This window comes from Citrus clementina, unplaced genomic scaffold (assembly GCF_000493195.1).
Source record: "Citrus clementina cultivar Clemenules unplaced genomic scaffold, Citrus_clementina_v1.0 scaffold_4, whole genome shotgun sequence".
NCBI lineage: Eukaryota > Viridiplantae > Streptophyta > Magnoliopsida > Sapindales > Rutaceae > Citrus > Citrus x clementina.
The window spans coordinates 12,791,420-12,803,843 of record NW_006262274.1 but is presented as its reverse complement, the minus strand read 5'-3'; the positions used below and the strand labels follow the sequence as shown (position 1 = coordinate 12,803,843).

At 36.6% G+C, this 12,424-nt stretch overlaps 2 protein-coding genes across 2 annotated transcripts; one reads left to right on the top strand and one right to left on the bottom strand.

Annotated features, from left to right (window-relative positions):
* Nucleotides 1-3,563: 3,563 nt before the first annotated feature.
* LOC18044315 (recQ-mediated genome instability protein 1) lies at nt 3,564-7,873 on the top strand. Its single transcript, XM_006436818.2, has 8 exons — nt 3,564-4,102; nt 4,210-4,380; nt 5,154-5,299; nt 5,851-5,987; nt 6,526-6,911; nt 7,226-7,336; nt 7,413-7,541; nt 7,657-7,873. The coding sequence occupies exons 1-8, from the start codon at nt 3,629-3,631 to the stop codon at nt 7,849-7,851; spliced, it is 1,749 nt and encodes a 582-aa protein (XP_006436881.1). The 5' UTR covers nt 3,564-3,628; the 3' UTR covers nt 7,852-7,873.
* An 884-nt stretch (nt 7,874-8,757) lies between these two features.
* LOC18044314 (11-beta-hydroxysteroid dehydrogenase-like 6) lies at nt 8,758-10,527 on the bottom strand. The gene is made up of 6 exons (XM_006436816.2): nt 10,339-10,527; nt 10,035-10,227; nt 9,668-9,753; nt 9,436-9,567; nt 9,186-9,350; nt 8,758-9,094 (listed from the first exon to the last, which is right to left on the bottom strand). Exons 1-6 carry the CDS (start codon nt 10,519-10,521, stop codon nt 8,774-8,776), a joined length of 1,080 nt encoding a protein of 359 aa, XP_006436879.1. The 5' UTR covers nt 10,522-10,527; the 3' UTR covers nt 8,758-8,773.
* Nucleotides 10,528-12,424: the final 1,897 nt, after the last annotated feature.

Sequence of the window (12,424 nt, the reverse complement as noted above, 5' to 3'; positions counted from 1 at the left end):
TATGTTGAAAATCGAAATGGTTATCTACTTGAAAAACCTAGAGATATGAGAATATCAACTTATATCTATCTATCGATCTTTCCTTAAAAGGACAAACCCATGAAAGCGACTACAGTGATAGAGAAACTATAAACGTGGCTACATCAAGCAGTGACAAGTTGTGCACGTTCAATCAAATTCTTTCTAGATTTAGTAGTTGAAGAAATTGGGTGTTTACAAATATCTCATTAAGCTCTTTTTCGATGGTACCTAGGCTTACTACTCGTGATGATATATTACTAAGAAGGTCTTTGGTGTTATTAGAAGATTATTTCATATTTATTCACTTTTTATTAAGCGTGTGCGAAGAAAATGAGTAAAATAGTATTCAATATGTTTCCCCCTCAGAAGAAAACTTGATTTCTCATTTGTATTATGACAGTGTTAAGTGAGTTCAGCTAGCATTATCATTGGTATTATGATATTTTAAGAAGAGCACCCACAATTTAGGTGAAAAAAATCAGGCAAATAGTCTCAAACGGGGAAGCCGATTTGACTTGGGGTATGTTTGGGGTTGAATTTAGACAACTATAATTTAAAAATTACAGTATTAAAAGTGTTTGGTAAACATTATCTGTTGTATCTTGAAAGCTAAATTAATTTGATTTTATACTTGTAGATGAAAATTTTATTATAGCTCTATTAATTTTGTCAAAATTATTTTTAAAAATTGCATTTGCTATATACTATTTCTTTTATTTCATAATTATATTTTTTTTCCACAACAATTGTATCTTTTACAATACAATACTTTAATACTGCATAGGGCTCATTCCCTTGATTAAGAAGCAGATCTATGCACTAAGCTGAAATGAATCAAGAAATTTAATAGTCTTCAATGAAATATGGCCCGTATTTATTTATTTCTTCTATTACAGTCTCTTTAAGTTTGTTGTTTATTTATTATAACTCCATCAAACTGAGTCCTATCCACCATTACTTACGGTGAAAGCAAGAAGTTAAAGCTTTCAATAGATCTATCAGGCTCATTCCCTTTGAATGGAGGTAGTTATAATGAGAGCAGATTCCTAAGTTAATGTTCGACAGACTTCTGAGTTGTAATACAAAGTCTAAGTATCTAAAATCTCAGAGATTTTTTTTATTTTATATTATAATATATCTGTATATTATAACAATTTGAAACAAAAAAAATTGTAATAGAGCGAGAAGTTTAATTTGGGTAAGGTCGCATGAGTACATGGCCCATGAATAACCAAAGAGAAGAGATGGTGCTTTGCTGTGAATAATGGGGCCTATGATGGATTGATGTTGATAGCTTAATACTGATGCAGCTCTAGACATGGCGTATGAGTGCAAATTAGACAAGATTATTTGGAGGCCGCGATAGATTCTGTGTTTGTTTGATACCATGCACAAATATTTTTCATTTGTTTCCCTAAGCTTATATTATTGGTAGTTGAAAGTTTTGCACACATGTTTACTTGTTTCCTTTGGAAGAACAAAAATGGGGACAAGTAACTGCTGCTGCTTTAATTTTGCCTGATTTATCACGAGCAATCATGTTGCCACTAATTTCTTAGTGATGCTCACAATATTTTTGTGATCATGAGCTTGAGCCTCAAGAATTCTCATCACTTTCATGGGTAAAGAAAAGGCTCTTAATTAGCTCCTTAATTATTGATCAACAAAGTTGAAACCAACAAGTGGGATTAATTTTGTGTGCTTTTTCTTCTTCATGGACTTAGTTTCCTCTCTTTATTTCTTGTCTTTTGTCCGGTTATTCAATAACTTACGTTATTTTCTTTAGAGTAATAATAAGCTTACAAAATTAGAATCCAAAATTTGTATCTTAAATGACGTAACGCCAATCAATGATTGCAATAAGATTATGTAAGCATATTACTACTCTTTTCTTTGCGTGCTCAGCCCAGGCAAATGCAGAACTTTCCCTGGGAGCGAGCCGGTCGCACAAGTAGCACTGAGAAATTTTTGCTGTAAAGCCTTTTTGCATTCGGCAATCCATTGAGGAAGTGTGCATGGATTGAGTTGGATCCCAAATGCACAATCCCCGAAATTTGCACCGAAAACCAAGACCCCTATCATCATGGTTATCAAAATCAGAGCCATCCTCTTCATCCCTTCACCTTCCATTGAAAATTGAAACACCCAATTGAGTGTATGGTATCTTTCTTTTTGGGCACTGATATTCAAGTGTCTTGGAAAAGAACCAACACAGATTATTACCTATTTATAGGGAGAATAAGAATCTAAAATGATTCTCCCCATTGGCTAAGACATTAAATTTAAATGAAAAGGTGAGAAACCACACCATTGAGCAATAATAATAATGTAGCTATATATAGTTTTAAACAAGTTGATCAATCCCATTATGTTTCAGTGTTTTCTGCTTACTTATACACCCACCAAATTTGCAAATAGCCACTTTTCTCTATGATTAGTGAATCTCAACAAATTAGAGATTAACATATGGCTTCGACCAAGTGTGCTGTCATTTCCAGGTGTAGACATTTGATTCTTTAATTAGCTCTCTATCTACCAGTTTAGGTTAAAAAATTTCATTCATATATAGGCCACCACTTTCTGCAATGATGCTACTCAACAGAGGGTGCAATATCATTCTGTCTGCTTACGTTGAGCAATTATTATAAATATTTCATAGTGTTCCCTTTGATAAAAACATGACACTCATTTTTGCAAATGCTACTGTTAGAATTACTTGCATACTTGCTCAAACACATGCCTGCTACCCTCATTATTGGGCTGTTCGAGGATCATAATTTTGCTAATGAGATACCAACTTACTATCTATTTGTGTGGTTCGAAATGATTTAAATGCAGCCACTATATCTTCAAAATATACCTTATCTACCACCACCAAATTAGTAATGGCGGGTTGGTGCCCTTGTAACATTTTGGGTATCAATTTGTGTCTTTTTTTCAAGCTATACTCAGTAGACTTTTAATTTAGATTACCGATACACACACACACACACACACACACTTGATATTCTAATATATTTTACAGATCTTAATAATTAAGAAATATATCCGTTGGACAGTGATTTGAGCAATGCCGTCTCTTCTCCTATAAGTAATTCCTCACTTTTTAGAAAGAAAGATCCCACAAAATAAAATATTTATGGAATATATATTAACATATATTCTGTAATTTTAGGAAAAAAAAAATACATCTTCCTTAGGCTTTTTTGTTGCTATGACTAAATTAGTAAACGGATATATTCTGATTTAAAAACAAGTTATTACCTTAATTTCTCATCTTTTTCCAAATAAATTGCCATTCTATTGATTTAATCTCCACGTAAGACCTGCAAACATGAAATATTATGATCACAATCTTTTTCGCTTTGCTAGCAGTGAGTGTAATTTGCAAATGACAACACATAGGTGATCGGCCCCCGGATATTGGGCCTCTGGGTCTCAGTAAATCGGGTCGAATTAAGGCGACAAGGCCCAAACTTCCCTCCCTTAAAAAAGTTCAAAAAGAATCTGCATACAATTTTACAAAAAAAACTGGAGGGAAAACGAATAGACAAATAAAGTCAAATCAGTCAACGGAGAGAGAGAGTCTCACTCACCGCCAAAAAAAATGCCCAGAAGACGCCTCAGACTCCACAGCTCTTCCGATTCAGAAGAAGAAGCGCCAAATCATCAGCAAAGTAGTCGCCAACAATCTACTGTCACTGACCCGCCTGTCAATTTATCAACTCCTAACCCTAACCCTAACTCTAACCCGAATACTGATCCCTTTACAATCCCTCTCGACGACGACGACGACGACTACTACTTCACGCCGCCGTCACCGGACCGAACCACCGGTTCTCCGATTTCAGACTCTCTATTGAGACTCGGGTTAAGCCTCAAGAGAGAGTGGTTGGATTCTTGTGTTCAGGGTCTTGAGAGTTCTGTTTCGGGATTCTCACAACTCGATGTGTCGGCAAAAGCTAAGCTTTGTTTTCAGCAGTTCTTGTTCTCTGATATGAACTACTCCGGCGCCGGCTTGCTTCCGCGAAATGTGCAGTCTATGCATTTGGTCGATCTCAAGGGACCCTTTGTTTTGCAGGTGCATTAACGCTGTATAAAAAGATTAAAAAAACTTGGACTTTGGATTAAATTAATTACTGATTTTTTTAATTCAATTTTTTAAAAAATTTTTATCGCTCTTTTCAGGTTGACGAGGTAATTAATATCAGCTGTCCTCTAAGAGGCAGGTATCAGGATGCGGCCCCTGGGATCAAAAGGTGCCTCAAGTTGTCCATGACAGATGGTGTTCAACGCGTGTTTGGCATGGAATACAGGCCAATCAAAGATCTCAAAGTTTTGGCTCCTTCAGGATTTAAGGTTCTCTTTTTTTTTCCAGTCCATCAGTGGATTGCGTAACCTAGTGCCATCTTGGAAAATAGTGAATTTTAGTTTTGTGCATGTAATATCTAGTTCCAAGATTTATGCCTTTCGTGGGTTTAGAGCACTTTCAAAGGTTTGATGATGGTGTTTATATTCTATTGAAATTCTACACTAGAAGGCTGGTTCACAATTGTGGACTAGGCTTATGAGTTAGTGATGGGTAATGTTGAACTCGTTTAATATATTCAATTTTGAATGCTTTTTTAATTGATTTAAGGTTTTGAATTGTTAAATGAAGAGTAGCGTCTCTGTGACATGGATTATGTACAAAACGGTAGTTGAAATGCCTGCATATTAATGCTTCAATACAAAGAAATTAACGTTAAAGGAATGAAATGTTTTTAATAGACAAGGTGCAGTAACGTGTTATCTCGTTAACTTATGGTGTGGTCAATGTGATTTTTTTTTGGCATAAAATATGTGATTTATTTTTGCATAGGCAAATGGTTTGTAAATGCTTAGAGAGTATCATCAATCCAGTTAACTGTCAACTGTAACTTCTTATTTGTGGAATTTTTTTCGCTGTTGAACTATCTGAGTTTGCCACGTGGCAGCTTTACTGTATTTTGACCACACTATTTCATCTGAGTTTGCCATGTGGCAGCTTTATTGTATTCTGGCCACACAATTTCATCATGCCAACTGATATAACAGGAAGTCTATATTCTCTCTTTTGTGCTCAATAGATGTTATTCCTCTCTGGATTTCAGGTTGTCATCTGTAATGTACATATACGGCATGGACTGTTCATGTTGGTTCCTGAAGCTATTGAAGTTCTAGGAGGAATGGTGCAGGAACTGGATGCTGCAAGGCAGCGTCTCATTAATGAAATAAACAAGCCGCCCCGAGGAAAAAGGTAATTATGGAGTTGTAAGGATGCACTGATCCTGTTGAAGACTTACTCCATGGTGCTATCCATTTTGTAAACCTAATGATACTGAAAAACAAAAATCTTTCTCCCCTCATTTATTGCTTTTGGTAAACAATTTGATTGCACTGTTTTTTCTGCTCTGAAAATCTTCAGCTGGCCATCTTATTGATTGAATATGATAGTAGTTGGAAAAAAGTTTCTGGTGTCAGATTCTCTACTTCCAGAGCTTTGTATATATACAAATTCTATCTGTGTTAAGTTCTTTCATGTGATTTCAAATTTATGCTTGATTTCAAAGTTTTTATGTCGTAGTTTTTTGTTGCCATCAGGTTTGGTTAGATCAAAACCATTGTTAAGTTAACTACGTACTTTTAATTCATCTTGGGAGTATGCTCTATGATTCTTTTGGTCATTGGCAGTTTATTTCTATGAAGTGATTTTGATTCAAGACTCTCTAAGTGCCATTTCAAACACAACTGTCTGACTTCTTTCATGTGGGTACTAAGTTGATAACAGTTTTCTTCATTCTTATGCAGGACAAGGACAGGAGTGGTTCCTTCTTTAGCAACTAGAGCTACTCTTGCTGCGTGGCCATCAAATGGTGTTCGTGTTACTGAGCGCGGCAGTAATTTACCATCACAAAATGCAACTCCTATCCAGGAAAATGAGCAAGGTCGATACTCTATTTATTTTTAACCTGCCATTCATTACATTTGACTTTTGTCAAATACAAACAAATTTGTTCTTGTGCAGCGGTTACCATAATTTCCTAGACATATCATCTTGAGTGAGATTATTAGGAATGATAAAACCTTTTTTACTTGTAGCCTTTTGGGAATTTTCTTTGCGATATTCCATAATTTGATCCCTTTCTTTTCATTTTTATTTCTTCTTTCATTTATCATGGGTAGGGTCCCTTCTGTGAAATAGGATGCTAGTAATGTTTATGGTTGTTCGGTTGAGAAATTGATGTGTAATTTTTTTATTTTTGAAAAATTGGAACATCTTTTATGTGATTGTCATGCTAAAGGTTATAATTTAGTGCATTATCTTTCTATGATGGCCTTTCTTGTTTCATTAGTTAGTAAAACAGGAATTGATATACACTGGATATTGTCAACATATTCCGGTAGACAATTGGAAGGCCTATGATGATATTATCATGGAAGGTTTCTCATAAATCCATCTTTTTATTTTGTTCATGTCCTTAGGTGCTAATTCGGTTGCATCTGGCATTAACACTCAAAGACCTACAGTTGGTCCCATCAATGAGGAGCATGCTGTTCCTAATTCATCATCTAATGTTTTCATGGATTATGAGGATATGCATCATGATACCATTCCAATTGGAAGAGATAATACCATGCCTAGTTCAAACAATAATGTTGCATTGGATATTGAGGATACTGTCATGGTTAATGAGGTTGAGGATAACATCATGGTTAATGAGGTTGAGGATACCATCATGGTTGATGAGGTTGAACATCCACTCATTTTATCTAGAGACCGTGAAATCCCTTTCACTTACTTGGCAAGTTTGTCAGCTAAGTGGGCTGCCACTAATGGGAAAGCCCATTCTGTTCAGGGGAAAATTAAGGTATGTATAACTTGTTCATTTTCTCTTGAGTAAATTTTTATCTATTTTAATGGATCATCTTTTAGCATTGAACTTCTGTTTAGTTCCTCACAACCCAATTAAATGCAATTGATTGAAGTAACCCCAATAATTCTGGTTCATCACATCTTTGGTGGTAAAATGAAACTGTGAATGAATATAATTTACTCTCAGGCATAAATAGTCTTGTAATTTGGTCTAATCCTGTATTTGGAAGAAAATATGAAACTTAACTGGTATGATATCCATCTTTTCTATTTTATATACACTAATGAAATGTGAATTAAATTTTGTAGTGCTTTCTGACTGGTGTTAAGCGATTCCAATATAAAGGGAGGGAAACGTATGAGCTTTTGGTTTATGTTGATGATGGCAGCCTCATCTCTGAGATACTTATTGATCACAATGTAAGTTGGATTTTATCTTGTTAATGCTATTATTGTGTTTAAAATTGAGATCTTGATTAGGTTTTTATGTTTTCAGGTTGTACAGAAAGGAATAGGTCATTCTCCCCAGGAAGTAACTGCCGCTCTTTCCTCTTCGGATCTGAAGAAAGTTATTGATATGAAGGAGATTTTTAGGCAGTTCCAGTTATTCTTAGTGGATTTTGAGGTAAGAGCTCCAAGTATACAATATTTATGATCTTGTGTTTGTCTGAATTTTCCCTTAAATGCTGCAACATTCTTTCCTCCATCAGATTTCATCACCTAGAAATGTTTTGTTGCAGGGCACAATGCTTATAGAGATGAGCGACAAATCTCCTCATCCAATTGCTCTTGAGATTACCCAGGGCTGTCCTTCATCAGATGCGTGGTTACTTTTGAGAAGACTCAATTCCTCTCCTTCTGTTAATGCTCAGACTCCGCCACGCCGCCCCATGGATCCCCATCCTCCAATGGATCCCATTGAGATATCCCCTTGATTACCCCACAAATTGAGCACTCTGTCCAGAAATGAAGGTTGAATGACCATGAAAATTGCTTTTACTGAAAATCTGCACCTGTCCAGGTTATATGTGGATTCCTCTTAATGTCATTATTCAAATTCATATACCATAAGTGCACGCTGCAGACAAGTGGGGGACATGGAGATTCACGCTGATGAATAGATTTGCAGATGTGTGTGTGATAACTTGGCCATTGTTTTAGGTTTGCCTCCAAAACCGATAATGTTCAATTTAAACCATTGGTGGCATCGGGATTCCTTCTTTGTGTTAAACCATTGGAGCACCAGGATTCTCCCTCTCGGTCTTTGGCCCTGCAACCTCACCTTAACTGATGATATTTGGAATGTTATTTGATTGAGTACATTGCCTGTGGCATGAAGAATTTCATCGAATGCTCCGTCATATGTAGAGAGAGATTATGTTTGAAGGGGATAATGGATAAACAAATACTCCAAAGAGGAGTGCAGCCCGGTGGACAAAGATGGAAACTGCTGAAGCTATGAAGTGTCCACATCTATTAACGTGGTATTCCTTCTCGTGGTATTTCTCCTTTTTCCCGACCTTAATTGTTTTTCTCTTTTTGCCCGACCTTAATTGGCAATAGTTTTTGGAATGCTCAATTGTGTATCATAAATGCACTTTGCTTAATCGTGTGTAATACATGCTACTGTTTTGAAATTGAGCTTGTTCTCTTCTAGAAGAATAAATTAGTACGAACATAATTAACTGAAAGTCTGACAGTACGACATAATTAACGTCCGATACTGAGTTTAGAGATATTTGCATCAAACTTCAGTGAAGTGCAGCATCCCAAAGTTGTTTATAACATTGCATTACATAAACCCAGAGACGTTTTCCTTTCACGAGGGACAATTACATGTTTCTGACTTGCCTAATACTAATAACGCTTATACTTTTGATAATCTACATGGGTCTTGAGCTCATCGAATGGGACTGTACCTGGCGTCAGAAATTCCTTGATTTCATTTGCTGCATCCAATATCTTCTTGCTTAATGTGTCTCTCTGGGAAGTCCCAGGACCGGTCATCAATAGCACTCGGTTGCACCACTCAATGATCTCAGGCCAAAGCATCTTCCAGTAGTAGGTCACCCCGACCCAAGATGGCTGTGTCAAGTATCTATCTCCGCGGCAAGCACTGTTCACAATAGCCTTGGCACATTCTTCGGTTGGTTGTACTGGCAGTAGACTTATTTGAACCTTACAGCATTATAGTCTTAAGTTTGTAAGTGGAAGAATAGAATAGAAAAAATGGATGGAAATCGTGCATATATGTGAAGGGTAGGCTTACATCTCTGATTTCTTGATCTACTTCCAATTTGCCATTCTTGTTTAGGAACTTCCCTCCTGTAATTTCTGATTCGATCAACCCAGGAGTCACAATTGTTATTCCTATGTCTCCTCCAAATTCGATCCTCAATGTCTCGTATAAGGCAATTTTTGCAGCTTTACTTGCCTGAAGTCATATTAAATCAGAATTATTTAAAGTTCATAGTAAGTGACAGACTGTAGGGGATCCGAATGCTGAAGAAACTTCTTACATTATAGAAGCTCATTCTTGGCGGAGGTAACCATCCAGCAGCTGAGGCAACTACAATGATCTTTCCTTTTGTCTGCTTTAGGTACGGAATTGCGAAATAGGTGCCATATGCTGAGCCCCAGAAGTTGATGTCCTGAAAAATGATAACAGAGGAAGTTTGTGGACACATTGTCAAACGTTATATTCTTCATAAACAAAAAAAGAAAAGAGAAAAAAAGAGGCTTTACTATTACCATAGCCGGCGCAGGTTTCGTAATATCAGTGTAATCTTCAAACAAGCACATTGGAACAACACCGGCATTGGTCACTAGGTGATCCACTGTTAGCATAGAAGTAGATTAACACATATATGTTCTGAGAAGCCACGACAATGGATGAATCATGCTCATGTGCAGGGCCAAAACTCCGCACAATTCATTTTATAAAAGGTGAACTCACACCTTTACATCGATGTAAAAGTGCTTTCCTCAGGGCGAGTTCGCACATTATACTCACCCCTTTACATCGACGTAAAGTAAAGGGGCGTGTGAGTGCAGACTTCTGCACCTGAGCATTTTCAGACAATGGATTATATAAATAGAGTGACCAAAGTCTACTTACATCTACCGAAATGCTCCATCGTTACATCAACAAAATGCTTACAGTCATCGACTTTGGAAACATCTGCAGGGATGGCAAGAGCAAAAGGAGAGCCCATCAGCTCGGCTTGGTCGGCGACTTCTCGGAGCTGACGCTCTCTTCTTGCAACTAAGACTAAACGAGCTCTTCTTCTAGCATACTCATAAGCAAGATGCTTTCAAAACACCACCACCACCACAACAAACATGAACTCAGTAACAGAAGAAAAATTTAATAACACAAGTTAAATTAAACAAGCTGTTAAATTAGAAATATTGTGAAAAACCTTTCCGATGCCTGAGGATGCTCCAGTTATGAGAACTACTTTGCCAGCAACATCTTCAGCATTTATGGTTCTTATAACGAAATGAAGAAACTTGAACAATAGGTACAGAGGCAGGAAAGAAGGCAGTATTGCAATGGTTAAAACAGGAGCTACGATGTTCAAGAACTCATTGACCAGATCCATGGCTTCTCTGCGGATGAGGGGGGGGGGGGGGGGGGCTGCTTTTGAATGTTAACGGTTTATTGAACTTTGCGGATCAATTTACCAATAATTAAATGTGTAGGCATAGCTAGCTAGGTTAGGATGCTACGTCGGTGCTTTGCATGTACAGGAAACAACACGTAGCAGTTATGTGTTTGATTTTATCCCAACTTTCATTTACATGACAAAACAAAAAAAACAAAGCTGGGCAGCCTGACAAACCGTTATGTGTACCTGGCCTGCATGTTAAATAATTATACATGTGTGAAGCTTGGTGATGGATCAAACTCAGCAGAATGAAACGCCAGCGTTTTGAACGAGATGGTGCATTTAAAAGGTCACGAGATAAGCACATGCTTCACCTATGAATTATTAACATCAAAACGACATCGCTTGCAGCTATTTTGAATTTTTGATCATTACTTAAGTAATGCACGTGACGAACATGTGAGCAGCCTTAAGTCAAGTTCGGTAACGGTAAGGCCATTATCTACGTGTCGTCAAGCTCTACGATTTGGGTTTGCTAGTTCGTTACTGATGGGAGTTATAAAGCTGGCTAACGAAGTAGGTTGGGATCATCACGGCGAACCAAAAAGAGAGAGAGTGTTCTAACTTGTTCTATATAATCTCATGTATTAGCTTTGTAAAGATTCTTCATTGATTGTCAATAAAATTTCAATACAAAGTTTCTCCCGTGGATGTAGGTTGTAATATTCTTGGTAACAACTGAATCACGTAAAATCTCTCTTTGTTTCTTGTGATAACTTAATTAAGGTTAATTCTCTTCAATTCTTGTGTCTTTATTCTGATTAATTGTTCAAAGATTGAATCTTTCCGGATTAGACAGTGAGGTTTTGCAACTTGTAAACTGTTCATGACTCAAGCGGTGATTGATCTTGTCAAGTTTATAAGCAAGTCAAATTACTACACGTAATTCGAGAAACGCTTCAGCTCTGAAATGTATCTCAATTTTTTTTTTTCATTTTAGTAAGGCTTTCAAGTGCTGTAATTCATAATTATAAAATAAAAATTAATAATATAAAATAAAAATAATTTATAAATAATAATTAAATTTTTTATTATAAAATAGTTAATCAAATTAATTTATCTTCTAAATTACAGTAATTAATATTTATCAATTACTTTAATACTATAATTTAAAAACTGTAATTGTCTAATGACAGGGCGATCCTTTTAATAATCTCTGGATGATACTTTTAATAATATTGAAGTTAGGCATCAATTTGAGATTTTCCAGAGACTAAGTTTCTCTCCAATGTAATATTATTAACAAAGAAAATTTTGGAACTAACTTTAATAGATTATTGCACTATATTATAAATATATACATCTATATTGTAAGGTATAAATGTATTTATTACATTATCTGTTTGAGGGAAAAATAGGAAAGGTAATAGAGCGCCACGTGTCAACCAATGGAATGATTCCGGCACAATCTGAGGTACCCCGCACAATCCGAGGTGCCCGGCGTGATTTGAGGTACCCCGCATAATTAGAGGTACCCCACACAAATAGAGGTACCTCGTACAATTAGAGGTACTCCACGTAACTCGAGGTACCCGGCAGAATAGATGTAAGAGAATCCTCCGAAAATATCCGCCATGAGAAACGTCTCTGCCTCCTAAAAGATATTTTTCGATTTTGTCAGAATTAAGAATAAAAAACGACGTGCTAAAAGGAGGGACAGTCGCCTGCCACCTTTGCCAAAAGTGAAGGACACTGTCCCAAGGACAGTGGTCTCCAGCTGCCTACTCGACAGCTAGTGCAGAGGTACCCTGGACCACTCTCCAACGCCGCCACGTTTCCAGAAGATGAGATACGCTGTGAACATGCAGATAACAGCCTAAAAATTATAAAGCGGTAA